General features: G+C 62.4%; 2 protein-coding genes across 27 annotated transcripts in view; both read left to right on the top strand.

Moving 5' to 3' along the window:
* SEC16A (SEC16 homolog A, endoplasmic reticulum export factor) overlaps window positions 1–13,993 on the top strand; it is a 32,938-nt gene extending 18,945 nt beyond the window's left edge. For 3 of the 23 annotated variants that reach the window (XM_073806807.1, XM_073806808.1, XM_073806806.1), the window contains exons 13-30: window positions 134–215; window positions 402–519; window positions 668–779; window positions 920–1,025; window positions 1,705–1,845; window positions 2,707–2,820; window positions 3,000–3,192; window positions 3,674–3,919; window positions 4,407–4,489; window positions 5,665–5,823; window positions 7,314–7,394; window positions 7,584–7,640; window positions 7,771–7,882; window positions 8,182–8,428; window positions 8,703–8,788; window positions 11,402–11,479; window positions 12,049–12,316; window positions 12,426–13,993. In XM_073806807.1, the coding sequence (XP_073662908.1) occupies window positions 134–215; window positions 402–519; window positions 668–779; window positions 920–1,025; window positions 1,705–1,845; window positions 2,707–2,820; window positions 3,000–3,192; window positions 3,674–3,919; window positions 4,407–4,489; window positions 5,665–5,823; window positions 7,314–7,394; window positions 7,584–7,640; window positions 7,771–7,882; window positions 8,182–8,428; window positions 8,703–8,788; window positions 11,402–11,479; window positions 12,049–12,316; window positions 12,426–12,672 (2,530 nt within the window). In that variant the 3' untranslated portion in view covers window positions 12,673–13,993. Of the gene's footprint in view, window positions 1–133; window positions 216–401; window positions 520–667; window positions 780–919; window positions 1,026–1,704; window positions 1,846–2,706; window positions 2,821–2,999; window positions 3,193–3,673; window positions 3,920–4,406; window positions 4,490–5,217; window positions 5,824–7,313; window positions 7,395–7,583; window positions 7,641–7,770; window positions 7,883–8,181; window positions 8,429–8,702; window positions 8,789–9,565; window positions 9,641–10,418; window positions 10,479–11,401; window positions 11,480–12,048; window positions 12,317–12,425 lie in introns of those variants that run through there. The other 20 variants (XM_033859094.2, XM_033859091.2, XM_073806821.1 and 17 more) reach the window with 18 other exon arrangements.
* Window positions 13,994–14,416: 423 nt separating this feature from the next.
* INPP5E (inositol polyphosphate-5-phosphatase E) lies at window positions 14,417–25,445 on the top strand. 4 transcript variants are annotated; one of them, XM_073806826.1, is made up of 11 exons: window positions 14,417–14,527; window positions 15,342–16,418; window positions 20,201–20,324; window positions 21,666–21,763; window positions 22,382–22,506; window positions 22,613–22,732; window positions 22,909–23,016; window positions 23,354–23,515; window positions 23,621–23,736; window positions 23,878–24,014; window positions 24,450–25,445. In XM_073806826.1, exons 2-11 carry the CDS (start codon window positions 15,658–15,660, stop codon window positions 24,580–24,582), a joined length of 1,884 nt encoding a protein of 627 aa, XP_073662927.1. In that variant the 5' UTR covers window positions 14,417–14,527; window positions 15,342–15,657; the 3' UTR covers window positions 24,583–25,445. The 4 variants fall into 4 exon arrangements, with proteins under 4 accessions (XP_073662927.1, XP_033714973.1, XP_073662929.1 ...); XM_033859082.2 differs by having other exon boundaries at window positions 14,466–14,590; XM_073806827.1 differs by lacking the exon at window positions 14,417–14,527 and adding an exon at window positions 14,766–14,995.
* Window positions 25,446–25,496: the final 51 nt, after the last annotated feature.

The following is a 25,496-nucleotide window of genomic DNA, read 5'->3' as shown; positions in this document are numbered from 1 at the left end:
CAGTGTATACACTTGGCCCAGGTCAAGCATCAAGCCAGTCACCAAAGCGTCTGAGATGAGACCAGACTAGTTTTTCGTGTCCTGTTTACTGAACCAGGCTGAGTTAGGGCTTTCTCTGTTCACGTCTGCCCAGGTTCGCCAACAGCCTTCCGATCAACGACCCTCTGCAGACGGTCTACCAGCTGATGTCCGGGCGGATGCCAGCCGCGTCCACGGTCAGTATGGGGGTCCTCACGGCAGCCTCCGCAGCTCAGTCATCTGTTCAGAGTCCGCTCCCAGGAGGGCTCGCCTCCCAGGCGCGAGGCTAGCGTTTCCATCCTGCTCCTGGAGTTTGAGCACTGCAGAGTTGAGCTGGCAGTGTGTTCCAAGGATGAGGGTTTTCTGCTTGTCTCTGGTTTCAGTGTTGTGGAGACGAGAAGTGGGGAGACTGGCGGCCGCACCTGGCCATGGTTTTGTCCAACCTGAACAACAACGTGGACGTGGAAGCCCGGGCGATGGCCACAATGGGGGACACTCTGGGTAGGTCAGACGCCGACGTAGAAGGCGGGCCTGGGGCTGCCGTCAGATGCTCGGGAGCCCGAGACCGTCCCTCCGTCTGGGGTGTCTCTGAGCGCTCCGATCTCCGGGGGGCCTGTGGCCGAGGCCCGCCTGCTTTCTGTCCCTTCAGCCTCGAGAGGGCTCCTTGACGCCGCACACTTCTGCTACCTCGTGGCCCAGGTTGGATTTGGGGTTTATACCAAGAAAACCACGAAACTTGTCTTAATTGGATCAAACCACAGGTGAGGAATTGCATTAGTATAGTGGCATCCGCTTCCCTTAGAAAGGAAAAGCCCCTCCCTTGGCTAACCCAGACTGGCGCGCGGAGCGCTCGCCCTGCGGTGACCTGCTCAAAGGTGATGGCCGCTCATGTCCTCCACAGTTTGCCATTTTTAAAGTTCGCGACCAACGAAGCTATTCAGAGGACAGAAGCCTATGAGTACGCGCAGTCCCTGGGGGCGCAGCCCTGCTCCTTCCCCAGCTTCCAGGTGGGTGGGGCCCCACGGCGCCAGCTCCGACGGGGGTGGGGGGGCAGGGCTGGCGGAGTGGGTGCTGACAAGACCACAGTCGTTCAGGGGTTTTATTCAAAAAACGTAAAGAACAATGAAGTGTTTTTGGAGATGTTTGATCTGTAATGTTCGAGAATTAAAGTTTGCCGAATTGAGAATTTTGTTAGCATTTTGGTTCTTAATGTTTTATGTATTAAAAACTTTTAGTGTTTGGTTTCAAGTACTTTTCTATCAGCTGTGGACCATGTTTCGGGAGGGTGGTATCTGACCAGGACTGTGCGTGTGTGTCTGAAACGGGGCAGAGCGTCAGTGCCAACAGAGCAGGGTGACTGCGCTGGCGGCTCCCGAGAGGCGGTCGTCGCGGGGTGCGTGCGCGTGGCGGCACCTCGTGGTCACTCCGTGGTCGCTCGGTGGTCGAGAGCCCTGACGGCTCTGTTAAGGGTGTTGAAGAGAGAAAGTGAGTTTCTCAGAAGCTTAGTGTTTCCCCTGATGTAAAGTAGCTCAGGGAACGGGCCCGGCTCTGCCGTGGGCAGGCATTGGGGACGCACAGGAGGGATGCGAACGTGCAGGGTAGCGCCAGCCTGCGGGAGGGCACAGGTGACGCTGGGGACCAGTGGGGGCATGCAGCACCGCCCAGCTCGCCGTCTGTCTGTCTCAGGTGTTTAAGTTCATCTACTGCTGCCGCCTGGCTGAGATGGGGCTCGCCACGCAGGCCTTCCACTACTGCGAGGTGATCGCCAAGAGCGTCCTAGCGCAGCCCCGCGGACACTCCTCAGTGCTTCTCCGCCAGCTGGTTCAGGTAACGTCTTCCTCGACGTCGCCATGCCCGTGCGCCACGTGGGGCCACGTGGGGTGCTCATGACCAGAGGGCGTGCGGGACTGCCTGCTCGGCCCGGTTAAGATCCTGCATGTTCTCGGGCATAGTTGGTGTTTTGCAGTGCAGCACAGGAGCCCTTGGGGCATCCCGTGCAGAGACTTGGAGGTAAGCCTGGGTGTGAGAAGGACCCCGCCTGCAGGAGGCTCGTGTCTCGAGGCATCCTCGCCTCGCGCTTAGCGCTGTGAGGTTCTGGGAGCCGCAGCCTGGGGTGGGTCCCGGCTGCGGCCCCGCGGCCCCAGGCTCTCGCTCCGGAAGACGGAGACCGCATGACCACCCTCCCACCTGCGCCCGGACAAGGGGCGCCGCGTCAGTGTGTTCCTCTCCTCCTGGAGCTTCGTTTTTGGAATCTGTCCATGTGATACCAAAAATGTTTTTATTACGGGAACTTCGGGACACCTGCAGAAACAGGGTAATTCAAGAACCTGTTTCCAGCTGGCAGCTTCAGCAGTTAACGCGAGGTCAGGCGTGTTGGGCCCGTGCCCGCCTGCTGCCCCCCAGAGCGTGAGCATTGCCAGGGCGGTTGGCATCTCCGTGAGTGGAGCTGAGCAGAGGTGGGCTCGGCTCCCGCGGGTCCGGATGCCGCGGGCTCCGTGCCGCTGGCTCGGCGGGCTGGCGCGGTGGGTGCTCGCGCTCCAGGCGGTCAGGGCCGGGCCGCGTGAGCCCGCCTCAGGAAGGTCCCCGCCTCTGGCGTCGCAGGCGCGCTTGCTCCACGTCCCAGTGGGTTTCGAAGGTTTGGCCGCTGTCACCTGTGGGAACAGGGTCTTCATCTGCCTGTGTTTCCAGGTCGCCTCCCAGCTGCGCCTCTTCGACCCTCAGCTGAAGGAGAAGCCGGAGGAGGAGGCCGCTGCGGAGCCTGCCTGGCTGGTCCAGCTGCAGCTCATGGAGAAGCAGGTGAAGGTGCGCTGGGCTCCGGTCGTGGGGCCCGACGGGGAGCCGTGTTCACGCGGAAGGTGGCGGGTGTGAGCAGCTCAGCGCAGCGGCGCCCGGTGCCCGGCGGGGGGGACGGTGCACCTGGGCCGTGGCGGGTCCGCGCGGTCGGCGGCCGGCATGGAGACCCTGAGGTCCTTCTCCCTCAGGAGGGCACCGCGGCCTGGAGCCTGGACAGAGCCTTCCCCCCACGCTGTCCCAGCTCGCCACGCTCCGAGGTGGGGCCGTGTGACGGCCCAGCACCCGTGCAGCCGGCAGGCCTGGGCACCGAGAACGCGCTGCTGGCGCCGCCAGTGCCCAGCGCTGACCACTTGGGCCAGGACGTGCGGCTGCTGCCCTCAGGTGAGCCCGCGCCGCCCTGGGCCCCTGTTCTGAACGTGGAGCGTCCCTGTCTTGGTGCCCAGAGGGTCGGGCCATCTGTCCCCACCTCGGCCCTCTGCTTTCTCTCTGTCCCTCCCTCCCTTGGTGTGAGCCCACTGGTCTCGCGGCCTTAAAGGTCTGGCTGAGTGGGCGGGGGGTGCAGGAGGTGCGGGGGGACTCAGTGAAGGCAGAGCCGGCCCTGGGCCAGGCGGCCGCTCGCTGGGCTGTGTCGGGGTCGTGCTGTGGCTTAGAGCCCACGCCCCGTGCTGTGCTGAGTGAGGTCCTCCCCTTGGCCTTGAAAAATGTGTGTCCCGCTTCCCTAAACCAGTGACAGCCCGGCAGCTTCAGCCTTTGTGCTTGGACGGTTGGTTCCTTGGCCCTCGATGAAGGAAACATGCCCTGCGGAAGTCACTGGAGTGAGCACGTAACCTCAGGCTTTCTCTTGTCCGCCGTCTCCCCGCAGCTCCACTGACGCTCCCCGACGGTCAGCCGGCCTTCCCCGCCAGGGTGCTGATGTGCCCGGTGCCACCACCCGTGGGCCCTGGCGAGCTGGGGCCTGGCTGTGGACCCCCAGGGGCTGCACTTGGCCTTCCAGAGCCCTCTGGGCCTGATCCTGTGGCTCCGTACCCAGGGCCTGGCCTGCCATCTGGCGCACCATCTCTCCAAGAGACTGAACATCTGCTCCCGGAGGCCAGGAGCCAGGACGCAGGTGGGTCTGCGAGGTGCCGTCTGGAGACCAGAGCGAACTTGGCTTTGGCGTTGAAGGGGCTAACTGGTAGGAGAGACTTAAGTCGTTCACACTTGGAGCAAAGCACGTTCCTTAGTGTGTGCCGAAAGTTCTAGAAGCTGATTGAAGATCGGTGACTTGACCTTTTGTTGGGATGTGAGGTGGGAGTGGGTGTCCAGGGCGTGGCCGGGGGGTGCCCGCCTGCAGCCTTTGTAAAGGCACTGGGGAGGCCGTGACCCTCCTTCTGGAGGGCGGTCTTGTCCCTGACCATCTGTCTACTTGCACGGCCTGGCTTGAAAAGAGAAACTATTTTCACATATTTCGGAACATTCCATTCTTGAAGCCCACATCGGGAGGCGTGGTAGGAGGGGCTGCGCGTGTCTCCAGCAGCGTCTCTTGGCCGCGCCTGCTCCCTCTGCTGTGGGCTTGGTGATGCCGCCGTCACAGGAGCTCTCGTTTCCCTTGACAGGAATGATGCCACAAGAGGCACCCGGCAGAAACGCGCTGTCGGAGCTAGGAGAAGAGGATTTTGGTGGAAAATTTGCTAATGTGGTACTTTCCCACTTCTTTTTTGTTTTTTAAGCTATTTTTCATGAAGTCCACTGAATAAGTATTCAAACTCTTTGTTCTTAAGTTGTAAGTAGAAAGATAATACTTAAAATTATCAGATTATCTTTTGAATCGTTTCTTAAAGAGAAAACTTGAATCCTTAAAATGTGAAGAGCTGATGAAAACATTAATGGGGAAAAAATAATTTAATAGTGTAAAGATAGGTATTTTAAGGAGAAGAAATGCTCATCTACAATGAAACTGCCTTGTCGATTTTAACTTTTCTAAAATGGAAAAACTTCCCTGATTTCTGCATCTCTTTCTACAATAGGATTCGTAAAATTTTCAGTGGTGTTTTTAAAACCAAGATTCATTTTATCAGACATGCTTGATATAAATACCACCTTGGTGTGCTGTAATCCCAGTGATGGGGGGGTGGGAGGATAAACGCTTTTATGTAAATTGCATTCTGGAAGCTTCTTTACACATACCCTGCTCTTTTTGGGCATCCCATCAGCAGGCAATTGCTGTAGTCTAAACTCTCCTTACGTGTTCCACCGTTAAAATATTCTGTCCCTGTGAAAGTAAAAATGAGAGTTAACTGTATTGAAAACAGTCTCAACCAAGGGATAAATATTTTTTTAAATGCTTCTATCTTTTATTTTTTTATTTTTTATTTTTGCGGTACGTGGGCCTCTCACTGTTGTGGCCTCTCCCGTTGCGGAGCACAGGCTCCGGACGCGCAGGCTCAGCGGCCATGGCTCACGGGCCCAGCCGCTCCGCAGCACGTGGGATCTTCCCGGACTGGGGCACGAACCCGCGTCCCCTGCATCGGCAGGCGGACTCTCAACCACTGCGCCACCAGGGAAGCCCGCTTCTATCTTTTAAAATGCCCACTGCCACCCCCTCTAACCAGTCTTCTCCTCGGTGCACACACGTATCCCATCTCCTCCGGCCCAGCAACCCCATAGAATTCCCGAATCCGCATCGTGAGCGCCGTGATGCTCCTAGAAGACGTTGCCCTTGAGTCCAGTCGGCCCTGGGGAAGCGGGGGGGCCGCTCTCCCCAGCCCCTCCGTGCCTGGCTCTGCTCACCGTAGTGGCGTAGCCTCTCGTGGAGTCTTAGGAGCTCCTGGGGAGGTGCCCCCGGTGAGCCTGCTTCGTGTTACCTTGGGACAGGGCTCCTCAAGGACGTCCCAGGGCTCCGAGTCACCTCCGGGCTGGGGGAGCGCTGGCTCAGGGGCCCTGCAGCCGCCTCCGCCTCCGCCACTGACGCCCACGCCCGACGTGAAGAGACCTGTCCAGGCAGCCAGGAAAGAGACCAAGGAGCCTAAGAAGGTGACTCCCAGCCCCCAGCTGGGCGGGGCCGGGGGCGGGGCCAGGGCTCCTCCCCTGTCCTCACGCTGAGGCGAGGAGAAGGAATGTGTTTCTGTTTAAATCAAGCCAGAGGGGCAGTGAGCGTGTGGTGAAGCGCGAGTGTTTGTGTGTCCGTGTCCACGTGTAAGCCCGCCAGCTCAGAGCTGGAGCCGGGCCTGCCTCCTGGACGCCCATGGGTCCAGGGCCCGTCCACACGCTCCCCAGGGGGTGGGCTCTGCCCGACCCCCGTCACCACTGCTTGGCTTCGGCTCTTCCCGAAATTCCCGCGGAGGAGGTGCCTCCTTGGCGTTGTGTAGTGAGGTCGCTCGTGTGCGCACGCGCGGTTGTACGTGTCCTTTCTCCCAGCGCAGGGCGTTCGGGGTTATTGGGGATAAAGCCCACGAGCGCTCTCGTCTGTGTCTTTTGGTGGCAGATGCGCTTGCTCCTCTTGGGTGTAGCCCGAGGTCACAGGACGGCTGTGTGTGTGGCTCTAGATCGTCCCGCCAGCCCGTCCTCCTCAGTGGGTTACCAGGCACCCCTTCCAGCGGCCCCGTCCTCACCCCGGGGGCTGCGTTGTCGGCCATTGTGCTGGGCTTAGTGACACTTGGCTGTGGGTTCGTGTGCTTCTTCCCCCTCCACGTCCTCAAATGTGTGGGGCTGGCTCAGGTCTCCTCCCGTCCTTCGTGGGGTCCTCAGAGGTCGGCAGGCGTTGTTGCATGTTGTGGACGCAGGTCCTGCCGGATGTGCGTGTGTGCACACCTCCTCCAGCCTGTGGGTGGCTTTTAACGGCTCCTGTCTTAGGTAAACACAAGTGTGATTCAAAACATGCGCGGGCCATGAGGCAGAGCAGGACCTTCAGACGGGGTGTGACGTGCAGGGGGCTGCTCCCCGCCCAGCACGGGGCCGTCCGCTCTGCCGCAGATTCAGAGAAGCGGGTGAGGGGGTGTGGAGTTGCTGCTGCCTTTTGTGGTAGACTCAAGGGCAGCGTATGAAGAATAAAGTCAGTGTCCCTGCAGCCTAACGTCTGCCAGCCTCGGAGCACGAGGGCCTCTTCATAGAGCCCAGGCGGACTCCCCAGCCGGCGCCACGCCTGCGGGGGTGTCTCAGGCCGCTCATTTGTGGGCATTCAGACGTGAAACGCTCCAAGAGGCGAGCTGCTGCTGTAATTTTTTTTAAGTGTGGTAAAGTGTACAGAAAACTTACCGCTTTCACTGATTTAAGTGCCTGGCTCTGGGGCCTCAAGCACACTGTTGTGCACCCGTCCCAGGACTTTCTCATCTTCCCAGACTGAAGCCCTGCCCCCCAGGCTCGCTGCCGCCCGGCCCACACCTGCCCACACCTGCTTCCTGTCTCCGCGGCTTAGCCGCCTCCAGGCGCGCGTGGGCCACACAGGCTTGGTTGGCCCTTGTGTGTTGGGCTCCTTGCGCTCAGCGCCAGGCCCTCAGGGTTGTCCTGGTGGTTTTTATGTCCAGAGCAGCGACTCCTGGTTCTCTCGTTGGCTGCCTGTGAAGAAGAGGACAGAAGCTTACTTGCCAGACGACAAGAACAAATCGGTGCGTCCTGCCGGGTGGGCCCGGGGGGGCCAGTGGGTCCCGCAGCGGCGCATCCGCCTGCCTGTCTGCGTGGAGTGACGGCTCCGGAGCGGACCTGAGCCGGCGCCTCGGAAGCAGTCAGGTTCTGATTTCTGATTCTGTCCAGCTTTTGCTACTGAGTTTTCTTTTTACCTTTCACAATCGTGGCAGATCGTCTGGGATGAAAAGAAGAACCGCTGGGTGGACACGAACGAGCCAGAGGAGGAGGTGAGCCGGGATCCAGGCGCTCGCTGTGGCCGGGTGGGGAGCCCCGCCCTGGGCAGGGGCCTCCGTCTGCAGGGGTCTCCGTGGGCTCCGGGTCAGCGCGCAGACCCCGCACTGGTCTTTCCCTCCGCAGAAGAAGGCTCCGCCCCCACCTCCAACATCCCTTCCCAAGGCTCTGCAAGCTGCCCACCCTGGCCCTGGAGGGCCCCCCAGACCCGCTGTGAACATGTATTCTAGAAAAGCAGGTAACGACGGCCAACCAGAAATCAGAGTTCACTTGGGTAATTTGTTTGTCCTACAGGCGGGCCAGAGTTCAGCGATGATAACGTGCCCGCAGGGTGGTAGTTAGTTTCCCACCAGGAGGAGGACTGGTTTTCTGAGGATGAGTCCCCGGGGGGTGGGGGCCAGCTCTCTAGAGAGTTCAGCGTTCCTGGGCGGACCGTCGTATCACTGGGGAGCTCAGGGCGGAGCGGATGCGATCGGCCGTGCCGTGGTGTGAAGTGGGACCCCTCGCCTGGGCAGAAGCCAAGCAAGTGTGCCCCAGGAGGGGCCCCCTTCCAGGCCAGGCCGCCCCCGGGAGTGGAAGCCTGGCGTGGTGCTCTCCGGACCCCAGGAGGATGGCGGGGTGACCTCGCTCCCTCTCCCCGTGGCAGCCCGAGCCCGAGCGCGCTACGTGGACGTCTTGAACCCGGGGGGCCCCCAGCGGAGCGAGCCTGCCCTTGCTCCCGTGGACTTCTTTGCGCCACTGGCCCCGCTCCCAATTCCCACACACCTGTTCGGACCAGACCCAGGTAGGCAGCACGGGAGCAGCTGTCTGTGTGCAGCTTCCGACCTTTGGCCTCTTTCTGAGAGCCTCTGGCCTTAATCCTCTTTTAAGAAGAAATAACTGCTCACCCACACGCAGAGCGCCCGCGGTTCCCCTGTGCTTGTCTGCGGGCTTGTTTCCCTTGGCCTGCCTGAGGACCTGGGTGCAGCTCTCCCCTGGGGCTGTTCCCTTTGGGCCCCAGTGACGGGGGGTGGGGTGGGGGGGACGAGTGACCACCTCCCCCACTGTCCCCTTCACAGATGCAGAGGAAGCACTGCCCGCCGAGGGGGCTGGCAGGGAAGGGCAGGCACCGACGGGGGGGCCAGAGCCTGCCTCGGAGCCCAAGGTGAGCAGTGCCGTGGGCCCGGGCGGGGGGCCGGGCAGTGGGAATTCGCCTCCTGCCCCGACCCGAGGCGGCCCTGACCTTCTCCAGAGTCTCGTGTACACAGAGCTTACGGTGTGGGCCACACGCGCATTACCTAGTCATTTTGTCTTGCTGAACTTTTTACAGTGAAGAGGTTTTTTTGAATGATTATAATGTGTATGTGCAACGCAGTCGTTCAGAGTTTGGTCTCTGAGGTTGGTTGGACGTGGATTTCAGCCCTGTCTTCTCCAGTAATTAGCTTTTTTTTTTTTTTGCGGTACGCGGGCCTCTCACTGCTGTGGCCTCTCCCGTTGCGGAGCACAGGCTCCGGACATGCAGGCTCAGCGGCCATGGCTCACGGGCCCAGCCGCTCCGCGGCATGTGGGATCTTCCCGGACTGGGGCACGAACCCGTGTCCCCTGCATCGGCAGGTGGACTCTCAACCACTGCGCCACCAGGGAAGCCCCAGTAATTAGCTTTTTAAAGGTGGGGGTCCCTCAGCGCCTCTGAGCCTCAGCGTCCTGCCCTGTGGATGGGCCGATGAGCGCGCAGATCGCAGGGCCGCGGTGGGGCTCACGGCAGGCGCTCAGTAAGGATGCGCTGTGGGTGTTGGAATAGCAGGTCCTCGCGGCACCCTTTCACGACCCCTCAGCGGGAGCGCCCCGTGGGGTAGAGCGGGCCGTCCTGGGTGGTCCTGCCTCGGTGGGTGCCTCTGATGCACGGGCTTTGCAGTAGCTGGCCTCCCTGCTGTCCCGGCAGGTGCTCAGTTCTGCGGCGACGCTCCCTGGACCTGAACGCCCACCCTCCGGAGCGGACGGTTCCCAGGGAGGAGAGGTAAACGGCGCCCAATGAGCGCATCTGCTGAAGGTCTGGGCTGAGGAAGCTCGTTTTATTGTCCAGATGGCTTCTTTAAAACGCAGTTAATGGGTAGGAAAAGGGCAGCTTAGAAACTTTCTAGAACTCAAAAAGTGTTGTATTCCTTAAGGTCACGCTTGTTTCCGCAGAGTTGTTTGGGAGCTCTGGCTAGAGCGAAGGGCTGCGTGTGTGTTCGGCAGCCGGGCTCGCCCCTCTGCCGGGCTCTCTTGTCCTCGGCCCCTTGGGGGGCACGAGGTCTGGCCGCCTTGGGCCCAGGCCTGGGCAGACCTCCCTCCCCGCAACCAGGGGTCGTTTCCAGTAAAAACTGTACATGAAAATAGGCGTTTCGGGCTAACTCTGGCTTTTCCCGCATCGAGCCGTGCTGACCCTAACGGCGTCACGAAGCTCCTTGGGAGTGAGCTGCCGGCGCGGCGCGGAGGCGTGCGCGTTGATTACTGTGTCTGTCTGTGGCGCGGCGCGGCGGCGTGCGCGTTGATTGCTGTATCTGTGTGTGGCGCGGCGCGGCGGCGTGCGCGTTGATTGCTGTATCTGTGTGTGGCGCGGCGCGGCGGCGTGCGCGTTGATGACTGTATCTGTGTGTGGCGCGGCGCGGCGGCGTGCGCGTTGATTGCTGTATCTGTGTGTGGCGCGGCGAGGCGGCGTGCGCGTTGATTACCGTGTCTGTCTGTGGCGCGGCGCGGCGGCGTGCGCGTTGATGACTGTATCTGTCTGTCTGTGTGTTCTTGCTGTTTTGCAGCTTTCGCGCCGTAGTTCACTGAGCTCGTTATCACGTGAAGTGAGCCAGCATTTTAACCAGGTACCTGTGGCTGGCCGTGTGCACCGGACATGGATTTGAACGGGGTTGTCTGTCTTTCCTTTGAGATCGCTATGCTGGTCGGTCATCGTGCCCCTGGCCACTGACATTACTTGTCACCTCCCAGCCATCACATGCCTGAGGATGCAGTGTTCCTTTCTTTAGCAGTTTTTAAAGGGTGGTGTTGAATAGCCAGACACATCAACAATCGAACTGACCCCAAGAAGCTTGTAGTGAACGAACAAGTTCTGTGCAAGTGCTCTTTCTGAATTGGTTTTTTCAAATGACTAGCCACAGGCACAGCCTCAGAGAGAGAGAGAGAGAGAGAGAGTGAGAGAGTGTGTGTGTGTGTGTGTGTGTGTGTGTGTGTGTGTGTCAGAAGCCCACTGGGTCAGGATGCTCTCATTTGAAAGAGAGAATTCTGTTTTCTGACAAGCACGAGAAGGTTTAGTTCAGGCAGGCAGAGTGAGGCAGTGACAGCTGTCCGGGTCGCTCTGTGTGGGAAATACAGGAATACTTCATCTTCTCTGCGTACTGGGGCACTAAGCTCTTCCCTCGGCTTGGCAGGAAGGCTTCACGTGACTTGTTTTACTTGTGAGTTAAAACGCTGGATCTTGTAGCTGGACCCTTGAGGTCTACAGCAGTCAAAGCACCTGCTAAGGGCTCCCCCGGCGCTGAGTGCCCGCTCAGAGCTCCGTGCCACCTCGTGTGTTGCTCCGGTTCTAAAGCATTGCACTCTGCATGCTGCTTTGGTTTGAACCATTAAATAATTAAGTACAGCGTTGCAAGAAGTATCTTTGACCAGCTTCTGTGGCACACTTGAAAGTATTGGTATTATAAACCCTTTCTCAGAAATAGTACCTGTATTTGCAAATGAAACAAGCCTCCGTGCGCTGTTGTTGAGGTGAGCTCTCTGTGCTTCTCAGGCTCCGGGTGCTCACGCCCCTGCAGGGGGCCCTCCCGCAGCAGCGGTGCCCTTCTACAACCCTGCTCAGTTTGCACAAGTAAGTGCCCCTGCTGTCTCCCCGGGGCGGGTGGGAGCAGGGTGGGGGCTCCCCCGGCGAGACCCTGACTCGCCCGCTCACCCTCTCCGGCTCTGCCACAGCCCTGGGTGGGGGTGCCCCCGCCGGTTCCTGCTGACACTGCTGTGGGGCAGGCCTGACTCCCTCCCCGATGCTGGCCTTGGCCTCCCTTCACCTGGTAGCTCGTGACCTCCAGGCCGGGAAGGTCATGAATGCTTCCTTTTATTTCTCTCCCTCCCAGGCTCTGGCCTGTGGAGGATGGACTGGCCGCCAGTCTGGGGAGCGCAGGTTGGGGGGCAGAGGTCTGTGGGGAGGTCTTGGCCTTCGGGATGCAAAGCCTCACCTGACACCAGCCTGTCCCTGCCCTCACCGCCTCGCGTCCCTGGCCTCGGGCTTCCTCGGGGGCGGGCCTTCCTGCGCCCTGCCCCTTTCTCTCACCCCCGGCTGCCATCTGCTTCTCCATTCCACGAGTCGGTAGTTGTTTCCTTCTCTCCTGTAACCTGCATCTTGCAGTTTATGCCTTTACAAAAGCTCCTTGACTGTCATTTCAGTTGGCATTTTCGTGGGAGCAAGAGGAAGCACCTGTGTTCTGTCCACGGCCTCCCCTGGGCATCCCTTGCACCCCTCGGTGGCAGGCCAGACCACGCTCTCCCTGGGCTCTGTAGACACCAGCTGCTGGAGTCAGCCTCACCCCACCACCCTAACCAAGCCGCAGGCACCTTTAAAGGGAATGCCAAGATGTGCTGCTGACTTGGTCTGTGGCCGTGGGCTTGCACACAGAATAAAACGAACAGAACATGCCTGTTTGCCGAGAGAACGGTCTGTTCTGGCTTCTTCCACAGACCTGCTGATCCTTCCCCCAGGCCCCCCCCCCCCCCGCCGTCGGGGACGGGCGTGCGGAGCTCAGTGCTGTCCCTTGTCGTTTCAGGCCTCTGCTGCCTCGGGAAGTTCAAGGATGGGAAGGATTGGCCAGAGGAAGTACCCAGCATATTGAGCTAGATGGTCCCTGTCCTGGACTGGCATGTGGAACCCTGAAGCGATTATTCCACCAAGAGCTCATCAGACTGATTGCCTGCGACTCCCGTCTGTTCCCAAGTGGAGACGGATGCAGTGATTCAGAAATGATTTATGAAGTGTTGCCAGCATTAATTCCACCCCTTCAGGAAGCTGGATGAAAAGAGGGAATCTGTGACCTACTAGGATCTTCCACCTGAAGGCATGATTTAAGGATCCAACATCCGCAGTCATCTGTGGATGTTACACTAAGTGAGGCTGGAAGCATCTCGGCTACGGGAGGACTTTGCTTTTCAGTAACTAAGGCACCTCTGAAAACCTAACGCTGAATTACTGCCAGGTAATCCCAGGGTCCTTTAAGACGCTGGAAGGAAACTGCACCTTTGACTCAGAGAGGAACGCGGCCAGGGGTGCACGTCCTGAGGTGGTCAGCCCCCACCTCGCGCTGTTGAACCTGGAAGGATGCTTCGTCTCAAAGGAAACATGGGCTTCATTTAGCAACAATTCCGTTAGGTTTCGAGCGCGGCCCTCGCTGCTGACGTGTGTTTATCTCCTGTAGCGAAGATGTGTCCAGCCCTGCGTAATTTCCTGTGGCCTCACTAGGACCATGACGCTTCCACGCAGCCGGAGGGACTGACTCTGCTGTCAGCGAGGGGCGGCTCCGTCGCTGGGACAGAGCCACAGGGCCCTTGTGCTCTGACGTGACTGATCCGAGTTAATAAACCAGTGTCACAACTGTGACTGATAAGTTTGGTTTGGACTTTTCCCTGTGGACCAGCTGAGGCCATGTGTTCTGGCCTGCCTTCACGGTGCAGTCCAGTTGTCTGGCTTCCTCTCACCATTGCGTCATTTAAGGAGTTGGTAACATCTTGAAGAAAGTGGCTTAAAGTAATTTCTTGTCAGAAGCTCTGGAATCTGATCTTTCTGCACCGAGACCTTCCGTGGCTAATATGCTGACTCAGCCTGTGAACCTGCACAGGAAGACCTCCTCCTGGTCGACTCAGCTTTAAGGCTTCATCGACTGTTCTTAAAACTGTTCACTTTCTTCTTCAGTCTAAGGAAAAGATTTAAATATTTAAAAAAATCATTAGGAAATAATTTCTGTAGAACGCTGGGGGAACACGGTTTGTTGGGGCTTTAGTCCAAGGGTAGGACTTGTGTGAGGGTGGGGTCCGCGCGGGCTGCTCTGGGCCACCTGCCGTCTAGGAAGGACTCACAGAACGGTTTCCAGAATGTTTCACTGATTCGTCCCTTTGGGAGAGGCCGACCTCGTCGACGGGCAGTCTCCCGGGTCCCAGGGTCAGCGCTCGGTGCGGTTCCTAGGCCGAGACCCACCTGGCGCCCTCGGCTTCCTCCTCAGCCCTGCCCGTCGTCCTCTGTGTCTCACTGCCAGCGACGTTTGATTCGAGAAGCTTCCTCCGAGGCGGGAGCTGCTATTTTTCCTAAGTGCACATTGTTAAATAAAATATTTTGCGCTCTCAAGCCCTTCGCCATGTCTCCTTTTGTTGACTGGAAGCCCGTGGGGAGGCCCTGGCCTCACCCGCCCCTTGTGGATTGGCTCATAGAGGCGCCCCGGGCCACTGCTTCCCGTCTTCTGCCAGGCTCGCCCGTTAGGGGCTCCCAGGAAGAAGGGGCCCCTCTCTGATCGGCGGCGGGTGGGCCTGATGGGAAGACCCATCCTGATGGCAGTGACAATGAGGGCCCAGGGCAACGCTATGCCTCCTAGTATCCCCTCTGCAGGGAAGGTCCCCCCGCCCCACTAGGCGGAGAGGAGAGCAGGGGCTTCCGGGCGCGGGGAAGCCGGGCAGCGGACCGGGGAGCGGGGCGGACGCCGGGAAGGGAGCCGCGGTGTTCCTGGCGCCCACCAGAGGGCGCCCTCCCGCCTCGCTTGGCGCCGCTGGGTCCTCCGGCCGCCAGTGGCCGCTGCGGGCGCCGGGGCCGGGGCCGCCCTGCCCGCCGGTTGCCGGGGAGCGGCCGCCGAAGCCCGCGGAGCTGGGGAGCAGGCGGCGCCCCGAGGTGGGGGCGCGGGGCTCTGTGACCCCGGGCGGGGCTGCGGGAGAGAGGAGACCTCCGGGCGGGGTGAGGGATGCGGGGCGGCAGTCCTGGAGGAGGTGCGGGGCGGGGGCTCGGGGCCCAGGGGTCCTCGGCACGGAGTGACCCCTGGGCAGGGGCGCGGAGGCCTTGGGCGGGGCTCGAGGACTGGGCGGGGCGACCCTGGGTTGGGGTCGGGGCGCGGGGATTCCTGGCGCGGCATCGGTTGCGGGATTCCCGGCGTGGGGCGGGGCGCGGGGGTCCCGGGCGCGGGTCTCGTTCCCCTTCCCCACCCCCAGCCCCGCGGCTCCGCGGCGGTCGTTGCCCTGGGGCCGGCCGGCCCGACTCGCAGTCCTGAGTCAGGGGCCTTTGCTGCCCGGGCCGCAGACCCGCTCAGGGTCGCCCGCTCTCGGGGCGGCGTCTGCGGCCCGAGCGATGGTGGAGGGCTCTCAGGTGAGCGAGGCCGGGCCGCCGGGCTCCCGGGGGGAAGGGGCGCGGGCCGGGACCCCTGCCAAGGCCGTGCCTACGCCTTGGGGGCGGGAATTCTCAGTGGGTCGCGCCCCTGGCTCCCCACGTGAGGAGCAACCCTGTCAGGAGGGTGGCTTCTCTCCTTCCTAAGATGCTGGGCCTTCACCCGCCTCCTAGGAGGAGGCGGCGGCCCGGGTGCCGACGTGCCTGTTCTTGGTGGGCTGCTGCTGACCTGTCCGCTCTGTCACCCTGCACCACAGCTGTTCTCCAGGATCATTAAATGGCATTGGGGCCCCGGTCGTGGAAGGCTAATCACGTGGTTTTCCCTTAGGTACTTGCCGAGGACTCCAGACCGTCAGGGCTCCCAGCCATGCAGCACCTGGCTCTGCTCCAGCTGGACCACCCCGGCCCCAGGGGGAGCTGCTGCCCTTTCTCTCCTCCGCAGCTCGCCCAGCGACGGCTGACCACGCATCCCTGACGCTGGACGTCGCCAGCAGCCCCAGGAGGAGCTGTCTCCCGGCTCGGCCAGGCTGCCCCCGGGTGTGAGGGCTGGCCGCTGGACTGTGCCGTCCAAGTTGGCGAGCCTGGGGCACTCGGAGGCCGCCCAGCAGCCCACCGCCCAGGGGCATCTGCAGCCTGAGATCAGAATGCTCAAGGGACGGCTTCCAAACACTGACGAAGACCTCGCCGCCCGCCCGGGGTCCCCGGCCGCTGATGACCGTCGGGGACCCGAGAAGAGCCCAGTGCGCCCCCTCGACACCCCGGCGCAAGTCGGCAACGAGGACCCACAGGCCAGGGGGAAACCCTTCAGTCCGAAGCCGCCGCCGCCGAGGCCCAGGCTGGAGCGAGCGTTGTCCCTGGATGAGAAGAGCTGGAGGAAGAGGCGTTTTCGAACCAGCCGCGAGGACCTGGCCACAAGGAATGGGCCCAGCCCCTCCGGGGGCTCCCTGCAGGACGAGGCCCCCGGGACCGCCACCCGCGGTGGCTCCCCGCCCTGCCTGAGCACCTCCCTGCAGGAAATCCCCACAACTCGCAGGGCCCTGGGCAGCGGAGGCCCCTCCTCGCTGGGTAACTGTCTTTCCGGAATGATCAGCACTTCCCTGGACCTCCTACACCGGGACGGGGCCTCGGCCGGGAGCACCCCGCGGCTGGCCAGCCTGCTTCCCCCGCGCCCACTGCCCGCCATGGACTGGAACGTCGCCTCCGACGCCCTGCGGACAGCAAACAAGGTGGACTTGGATCACGCGGACCGCCAGCTGCGGTGGCAGGCCAGACCGTTCTGGGCCCACAGCGGCCTGCGCCCCGGCCGGCCCCCGAGCCCCCTGGCCCGGGACGACTGCTCCCTACACTCGGCCAGGTCCGCCGTCAGCCTCCTGGCACCCGTCCGCACCAAGGACGTCCGCAGCAGGTAGGGCCTCGGGGGTGGGCGGCATCGTGGCCTGCGTCCGTGGCTTTCGTGGGCCTTCAGAAGCCCCGTGGGAACCACGGAAGCCTCCCCTGAAAGCGTGTGAGGTGCTGCAGCGGGTCTCCCTCCACTGACCCCCATCTCCCAGGCCCCCCCAGCTTTTCCTTTGCGTCTCAGCCCCACAGGCTCTATGAAGCAGTTGGTGGGGTACGCAGATCTCTCTGCGCACTGGGCGGCCCTGTTTTCCTTCCCATTTCTTGCTCCATCGGGGACAACCTTCGTCCACGTGTGCAGGTCGGCCCAGGACTCCAGGGTGGGTCGGGGAACGCGCGTCCACGTAGCCGCTTTGGTCAGGACCAGCGTTTAGCCAGCCGTGCCCTGTGCACGCGCTGGCACCTTTCCAGGACGGAGAGCTGGACACGGCTGGGCTGCCCCGAGGGGAGGGTCCCCAGGGCCCACCTCTGGCGGGGAGGGGCGCAGGCAGAGCCCGACTCGTGCACTCTGCTCTCAGGAGCGCCCCGAGATTTCTCAACGTTCGGGGCTCCGTCTGCCAAGGGCTGCCCAGCAATCCCCACCCCGGCTCCGACCCCATGGGCAAGGAGAGGGGTCTCGCATCTCGGAGGACGCCGGGCGTCCGGGCCTCAGGGGGCTTGAATAACTAGTCCGTCTTGACTTCTTTATAGTCTGAAGGGGAGGTGGGCGCCACCCTTCCGCTCGACTCCCATCTCGCACCTCTGCCCACCTCTCCCGAGGCAGCGCCATGAGGGCTCACCAGGACCGGGGTCCCAGGCGCTTCTGAGCCCAGCCCAGCCACGCCCACCAGCTCGCTCCTGACCATCGCCTCTGGGAGCCCGGTGCCCACGCTGTGACTCGGGAGGCCATCCCGCACTCTCCCCGACCCCCGGCCCTGTCCGTGCTGGGCCTGGCCGCTGACCGCTGGCTCTCACGGCCCCTGCCGCACCGGCCGGGGCTGGGCAGGTTGTTTGAAGCACACATCGGGCCTCGGCCCTGACTTGGGGGCCCCACGCCATCCACTCCCTGCCGGGGCGCTCGAGGCCCCAGGGGGCAGGGGGAGCTCTGTCACCACCGCCCCCCGCCGCACCCTCCCATCCAGACCAGGCCTGCGCCAACCCCTCTGGACGTGGGTGCGGGCAGGGGAAGAGTGAGGCAGTCCCTGTGCTGGTGTCCTGGGGTGGCCGCAACAAAGCGCCGCAGACTAGAGCCTTAAAACAGGAGTCACTCCGTCCCAGTTCTGAGGCCAGAATTCACAGATCAGGTGTGGCAGGGCCGCGCTCCCTCCCAAGCCTCCAGGGAGGGTCCCTCCTGCCTCTTGCAGCTGCTGGGGGCCCAGGCGTCCCCGGCTTGTGGCCGCGCCGCCCCCGTCTCTGCTCTGTCCTCACGCGGCTTCTGCTCTGTGTCTGTCTCTCCTCTTCTATAAGGACAGCGGTCCCTGGATTTAGGGCCACCCTCATCCAGGAGGACCTCGTCTCAAGATCCTTAACTAATTACATCTGTCTGCAAAGATCCTTTTCTAAATAAGGTCACATTCGCAGATTCTGGGGTCAGGGGGCAGATGGAAGGCAATCCTCACTCGCCCCCGCCCTCGGTGAGCCCAGCAGTGAAAGCCAGGCAGGTGGTTCCTCTGGCCGCCAGCCTCCCTCCTGCCCCCTCCATCAGCGCCGGGCACTGTTTTAGGGCAAAACGGGTTCCTTTGTTAAAGTAATTCAGCATGTTTCTCGTAAAGGGCGAGATCTCTTCGTGCGTTTAAAGTATGATTTCACAGGGAATTCCCGGGTTGTCCAGTGGCTAGGACTCGGCACTCTCGCTTCCATGGCCCCGAGAACTAAGATCCCGCAGGCCGAGCAGCCTAAAAACGAGTATGAGTACTCTGCTCAAATTGTATGCAATTTATGTAGGCTCGCCTGTTACACAGAAATGAGAAGCACGTCTCAAAATCAGATCCCCAGCTTTGCTCTCACACAAGCAGCCGACAGTGGGTTGATGGGCTCCCCACCTCCAGACCCTCCGTGTGTCCTAGGACGCGGGTCGGCGGGCTGGGTAGGGACTGTTTCAACTGTGGGAGCCGTGAGGTCTCTGTGGCAGTGCTCAGCTCTGCCGTGGTGGGTGGGAGAGCAGCCCAGGCCTGGCACCGGCAGCGCGGCTGTGGGGCAGGAGCGCCTCCTTCAGGGAGGCCGAAGGGTGAATCTCAGGGCACTTTCCACGCCACGGACTACTGGTTTTTCCCAACCATTTGAAAGCATAGGCGACCTCCCTGGTGGTCCAGTGGGTAAGACGCCATGCTCCCAATGCAGGGGGCCCGGGTTCGATCCCTGGTCGGGGAACTACGTCCCGCGTGCCGCCACTAAGTCCGAATGCCACACCTAAGAGACGCTGCGTGCCGCAGCGAAGATCCCGCGTGCCGCAACTAAGACCCGGTACAGCCAAAATAAATGAATGAATGAATACGTATTTACAAATAAAATAAAAGCGTAGGAGCGATTCTTAGCTTGCGGGCTGCACGCAGACAGTCTGGATCTGGCCCGGGTCGGGGCTGAGGACTGAGGAAAGGGACGCAGACTGTGCCCTTGGAGGGGTTGCTTTCTGGTTACTCTGCGGACGGGGCTGGTTTGGAGAAGACAGCCCCGCGGGCAGCAGTCAGCCGGTTAGGATCCTCAGCACGGTGGGGTGACCTCAAGGAGGTTCCTCCCTCCTGACGTACTTGAATTCATGTCCTCCAAAGCTTGGTCAGGGTTTAAGAGTTTCTCATGCGAGTTTGTAAGGACTGGATCCTGATTTCATCTCCTTCAGAGGGATTGGTGCCTGTTTGCAAGCTAAGGGGTAGGGATTTCTTAGCAAGTTGGAATGAACACAGCAAGTGAGACATTTGAACTTGGATTGAGCGCATGGGTTCCCCTCCCTCCTTGCGAACCTGACCAGACACGGTCCTATCACAGGTCCTCCAGGAACGGTTTTCACGTGGTTGATAAAAAAAAAAACCCAAGACCGTACTAACGTTCTTTTCATGACATGTGGAAATTACATGAAACTCAGGCTTTGGTGTCCTTAAGTGCAGTCTCATTGGCACATGGGCATCGGCCGAGGCTGCTTTCAGGGGTTAAGCGGTGACAGACCGATGGCCTCGAAGCCTAAGTCCTGCACGGCGCTCACGGAAGGAGCGGATGTCAGATGCGGCCCCCTGCGCGAGGGCAGGACCAGAGCTGGGGCTTAGCTGTGCTGTGTTAGGGCCTCTGCGACGCTGTTCGAGACTTTGCACCATTTGCCTGCTCTATTCTATGAGAATCTCACAGTGGATTGAACTTTCGGGTCCTGTGAGGACAGGTGTGTCACGGGCAGCCTTTACGAGCTCCCAGTGCTGGGCGGCGAGGCAAAGGCCGGAGCCCCGGACAAGGGCGCACGTCCCCCCCAAGTCTGCTTACCGTGCAGAAGCCCACCTCGACCTCTGCGGCCCTTCCGGGGCTTTGCCCTTAGCGGTTCCACAAAAAAGCCCCAAATGTCACCTTTACGTCCCTTCCTCTCAGGAGGCGATGGAGGGAAGCCGAAAGCCTGCGGTGTTTGTAGCGCTGTGAACACTGTGGGTTTCCCTAGAGAGCAGGGCACCTCGGCACTGTGCTCTGTGCCGACCACGGGGTCCTGAGGGAATCCCAGCTCTGGGAGAGGAGCTCCTGACCCCTGGGAGGTGTGTCCTGCTTCCGGCCCCTCCCTGGGCCCATGTGCTGCGACCCTCCCACCCCCCGGCCCCAGTTCAGTCTGTCCCGTGTCCACAGGAGCTACCTGGAGGGGAGTCTCCTGGCGAGCGGGGCCCTGATGGGGGCAGACGAGCTGGCCCGCTACTTCCCAGACCGGAACGTGGCCCTCTTCGTGGCCACGTGGAACATGCAGGGACAGAAGGTAAGCGGGCTGCCCACCCCCACCCAGGACGGCGCTGGGTTCCCACCAGGTTCTTCCTGGGGCTCCCCCAGCCTCCCCGTCCCCCGGAGGGGACTCCTGTCCGTCACACCCTCTCGCCCACCTCTCCACCGCCTGGTGAGGCATTAATGCTTCTTTTTGCAGACACACCGTAAGTATTTTTTTAGAGCAGCTCTAGGCTCCCAGCACATTTGGGAGGAAGGGGCAGAGATTCCCCGAGAGCCCCCTCTCCCCGACGCGCGGCCTCCCCGTGGCGATGCCCAGCACAGGGCCAGGCGTTAGGGTTGCCCCGGGCCACTCCTGGGTGCACCCTGGGGGTCCCAGCACGCATATGGGGACGTGAATCCGCCGCTGTGCACCTTGGACTGGCGTCCACACCAGAACCCGAGTCTGTTTCCCGCTGTGTGTCCCATGCGGTCAGGGGCTCCTCCATCCCGCCTGCAAGCCAGGGCGCTTGGAGCTCAGGACATCTGTGCCAATGGGACGAGCATCTGACCACCGGGGCGACTGAAGCCGGGCAGGCTGGGGGTCCGCACGCTGATCTCTGGGGAAGCCCGCTGGACGCCGTCCCGCCAGCTTTCTCTCCAGCCAGCCCGTGTCTCCTGGGGGGTCCCTTCCCACAGTTAGGGGGCTCCATCCCTGCGCGTGGGGGGCTCCGATCCTGAGGCCAGCCGTGGGCTTCTAGGCTGCGGGTGACCTAACACTGTTGCCACCACCGGGGTCTTGGGCCATTTCCTGAGCGCCTGCTGTCGTCCATGTGTGCTGTCGTGCTTGCTGTCCAGAGAATCGAAGCGGCCGCGTCCTGGGCTGACATCGGGGTGACGGGCGCGGGGAGAGAACAGGGCAGGGCTGGGGTGGACGGGCCCCCACGAAACAGCAACCTGAGCCGAAGTGAAGGCAGGTGCCCGGGCTGGTGCCTCTGCCACCCTCAGGGAGCCACCAGCGTATCCACGGCGTGGCCCACAGCAGGGCCCAGAGGGCCAAGGCCGGCAGCAGGTCGGGGGGTGAAGACCACCGACCAGGCGCCCGCTTCCCTCCCCGGGGCTGCAGTGAGGGCGGAGGTGCAGAGGAGGGGGCGTCTCCCTCCCCCCGACCCCGTGCACATCAGGGGTGCACTTGGGGGATGGCCAGGCCCATGGGTGCCCAGCGAGGGAAGAGCACAGCCAAGGAGTGGTGTAGGCTTGGCGAGGCCAGGCTCGGGGGAGGAGCGGCGGCCTGCCTGGGCCAGGGGCTCCCCATGGTGGCCTCGGGAGCGGCCTCGGGTCCCCAGGCAGCAGGGCCTCTGGGCCCCTTCGGCTCCTGCCAGGCGCCGCTTTTCTGCAGGAGCTGCCCCCGAACCTGGACGAGCTCCTGCTGCCGGCCGAGGCTGACTTTGCTCAGGACCTGTACGTCGTCGGGGTCCAGGAGGGCTGCTCGGACAGGTAGGGCTGCGCGCCCCTCTCCCGCCACTGCTGCCGCCCCGCCCCATGTCTCCGCTGCGCCGGTGCACCCGGGTCCCTGTGAACAGCGGCGCCAGGCGGGCCTTTGGGGCTGAAGCTGCTGTGGCCCGAGACCCCCGTGTGCGGCAAGACGTGGGCCGTGGCCGAGCCTGGGCTGAACTGGGATCGTTTTCTTCTCCAACGGGGACTTGTAGAATTTAGAAGGAATGAGGTTCATCTGCTTGTAAATAAGGAGCTGTTCCAGGAGATAGCGGGGGCAGGGGCCCAGCGCAGTGCGGCCCCGCGGGCTCGAGCCGTCTGTGCAAGGCGTCGCTCACCTCTCCTGGGTCTGCCTGCGGCCCGGGCTGTGTTGCCAGTTTGCCTGCTGGGGGGCGGGGGCAGAGCCCCGGCAGCACACGGGCAGCAGCGCAAGGCCTGGCCGGAGTGGAGGGGCCCCGACTGCACCAGGCCCTGCGGGGAAGGTGGCCTCCCTCCTGCCCCCCGGCTCTTATCAGGGGTTGGGGACCCAGCCTGTCACTGGGGATGCAGGAGGAAGCGGGCCTCCCAGGGAGGCCCCGGGCTCCCCGTCGAGCTGCGTGACCACGGTGCCCCTCCCCACAGGCGGGAGTGGGAGACGAGGTTGCAGGAGACGCTGGGCCCCCACTACGTCATGCTGTACTCGGCGGCCCACGGGGCGCTCTACATGTCCGTGCTCATCCGCAGGGACCTCATCTGGTTCTGCTCCGGTAGGCAGCCCCGGGGGCCGGACGTGCGCGTGGGGGGCGGGCGGTGCGGCGGCGTGGGGCCTTCGGGGCTGCGTCCGGCCCGGTCAGCCCTGCTCCCTCCGTGCAGAGGTGGAGAGCTCCACGGTGACCACGCGCATCGTGTCGCAGATCAAAACCAAGGGGGCCCTGGGCGTCAGCTTCACCTTTTTCGGCACCTCCCTCCTCTTCATCACGTCCCACTTCACCTGTAAGTCCCTCGCCCCTGGACCCTCAGAGCCCCTGGTGGCGCGGGTCACGGTGCAGACGCTGTGTGATTAGAGCTTGCTGGGGTTGCGGGGTCTGCCCCCGACGGACCCCCCCAGGCGCCCAGCCCTGGGCTCAGAAACCTGCCTCTGGAGAGGGCCCCCCACGCTGTCCTTGCAGCTGGAGACGGGAAGGTGGGCGAGCGGCTGGTGGACTACAGCAAGACTGTCCAGGGCCTGGCGCTGCCCAAGAATGTGCCGGACACCAGCCCCTACCGCTCCGACGCCGGTGAGCTGCTTTACCTTCCCCCGAGGACGAGGCGGCTTCTGCCGTGTTCTCTGGAGGGTTAGTGGGCTGTTCAGATGGGCTGTTCAGAGCTTTTGAGGGTCGAGGTCAGAAAAGTCTGGAAAGTCGCTTGCTGACCGAAGCGAGGCCTGGCGCCTGCTCCCTGAGTCGTGACCCGTGACCGCGTGAACCCAGAAAGCTGTGGACGCGCCCCCCAGCCCTGAGCCCCAGCAGCGTCGTGGGCTGCCACCTGCTTTCCAGGGAGCCCCGGGCTTGCGGTGGGAGTGAGGAGCGCGGGGAGTGCTGGGCTCACACGCTTTTCCACCCCCTCACGCCCCAGCGGACGTCACCTCCCGCTTCGACGGGGTCTTCTGGTTTGGAGACTTCAACTTCCGCCTGAGCGGCGGGCGGGCGGCCGTGGAAGCCATCCTGAAGCAGGACCCGGGCGCCAGCGTGCAGGAGCTGCTGCAGCATGACCAGCTTACGCGGGAGATGAAGAGAGGTGAGGCGGGGAGAGCAGCCGCCCGGCCAGGAGGGACCCCGGGGGGGCGGGGGCAACCCTGGGCTCCGAGCCGTGGCTCTGAGGTGAGGGCTCTGCCCGTCCCAGGGTCCATCTTCAAGGGCTTCCAGGAGCCAGACATCCACTTCCTGCCGTCGTACAAGTTCGACGTCGGGAAGGACTCGTATGATACCACCTCCAAGCAGAGAACCCCTTCGTACACGGTGAGCCGCCCGCAGGGCTGGGGCAGTGTTGGGGCTGGGCCTCCTGGGGGTCTTCGACACGGGGGCTCTTTCAAGGGCAGCCGACGCGAGGCAAGCCGGCCCAGCCCGGCAGCCCGACGGCCCCTGGAACCCTTCCCACAGGACCGCGTCATGTACAGGAGCCGCCACAGGGACGACATCTGCCCCGTCAAGTACTCCTCCTGCCCCGGGATCAGGACGTCCGACCACCGGCCTGTGTACGGCCTGTTCCGGGTCAGAGTGAGGCCGGGGAGAGACAAGTCAGTACCCACCTCACTCCCGGGTCCGGGGGTGGGTGGCGCAGGGGGGGCCGCCTGGGAGCACGGCCTGGTCTCCTGTGTCCTGATGCCCCTAGGGGAGCAGGGTTCCAGCCGCCCTGCGTGGAGATGTCTGGCGTAGGTTCTCTGAAGCAGGTGTCAGGCGAGCGACACGCCAGAGGGACGGGTCCTCGCCCGGACCCCTGGAACAGCCAGTGGCAGCTGGGGTTGTCCTAGAGCTGCTGCGAGGCAGGCCTGGCACAGGCGGGAGGGAGTGTCCCGCTGGCTCATGGCGCTGTGCTGCGGCTGTGCCGCCAGTCGGGGCAGCCGCGGGGACCCGGGCCTCGCCATCTCCACCCTCCACGTGCCGCCCGCAGCAGACGCCCGAGTACGGAGGCCAGGACGATGGCGCCCTCCTGATGGCTCTTTCCTCCCCAGCATCCCACTAGCCGCCGGCAAGTTTGACCGCGAACTGTACCTGTTAGGAATTAAGAGACGGATTTCCAGGGAGATCCAGAGACAGCAGGCGCTGAAGAGCCAGCACTCCAGCGCCATCTGTACCGTCTCTTGAGGAAATTTGCCGAAGGAGGACTGGTCACCTGCAACCCGGGAGGGTATCTGACCCAGGAACCCGGGGAGACGGAGGAGGCTGCCGTCCGGGACGCTGATGAACTGCTGCTGGGGGCTGCCCGCTCCTCCGCGAGAGCCCGACGGGAAGCCCCAGGTCCAGCGTCCGCCGCTGGGACAGAACCGCACGCCCCCATGGCGCTTCCCTCTCTCAGGGCGGCTTCCCCGCACCGCGGCCACTGTCGGTGGCAAACCCCGGGCTGGCCGTGAGTAGCTCGCGTGCCCTGAAGCCAGCGGCAGAGCCCGCGTGCAGGCCAGGCACCCTGACCTCCTTTATGTCTGCACGTCCGGATCTGCAGCCTCCCAGCAGCCCCTCAAACCCAAACCAAGAGCTGCCCTTCCTTGTCTGAGCGCCAGGCACGCCGCCGGGGGTCCGGTGACCCTGGGCCTCTGTTCCCACAGCACGCGCTAGGACCGAGCTGAGGCTGGGATGAGGACGGCCGGCCGGCGGTTCAGGTCCACGAGACCACCTCCTTCTCCTCTCCCGGTCCATTTGGGTCCATTTGCTTAGGTAACGTTAGCTATGAGCGAGCGGCATTAACGTTAAGTGGTGCGTTTCCTGGGTCTGAGAAGCCGCTGGAAGGTTGGAATGTCACACCTTACCAGCCTAGGCCGGCCCCCACCAGCCTGGATGTCTTGTTTTCTTAAAGGGTTTAGAGTCCGATATTGCTTTGTGTCTTAATCCATCTCGTAAAAAAAAAAACTTACTTAGGCTTTGAATGTGGGAAATTCTAGGGGCATTCAACCCAGTCTTTATTTATTTTTCCATATTTATATTTTTAAATAAATGCATCTATTGAATCTTAAGCTCTTCCTGGCCAAAGATTGAGTCCTAGAAAGCAGCAGTCTGTTGCAGTG

This window comes from Tursiops truncatus, chromosome 6 (genome assembly GCF_011762595.2).
Source record: "Tursiops truncatus isolate mTurTru1 chromosome 6, mTurTru1.mat.Y, whole genome shotgun sequence".
Lineage (NCBI taxonomy): Eukaryota > Metazoa > Chordata > Mammalia > Artiodactyla > Delphinidae > Tursiops > Tursiops truncatus.
Note: the sequence above shows the minus strand (reverse complement) of the source record. Positions and strands in the feature narration are given on the sequence as shown.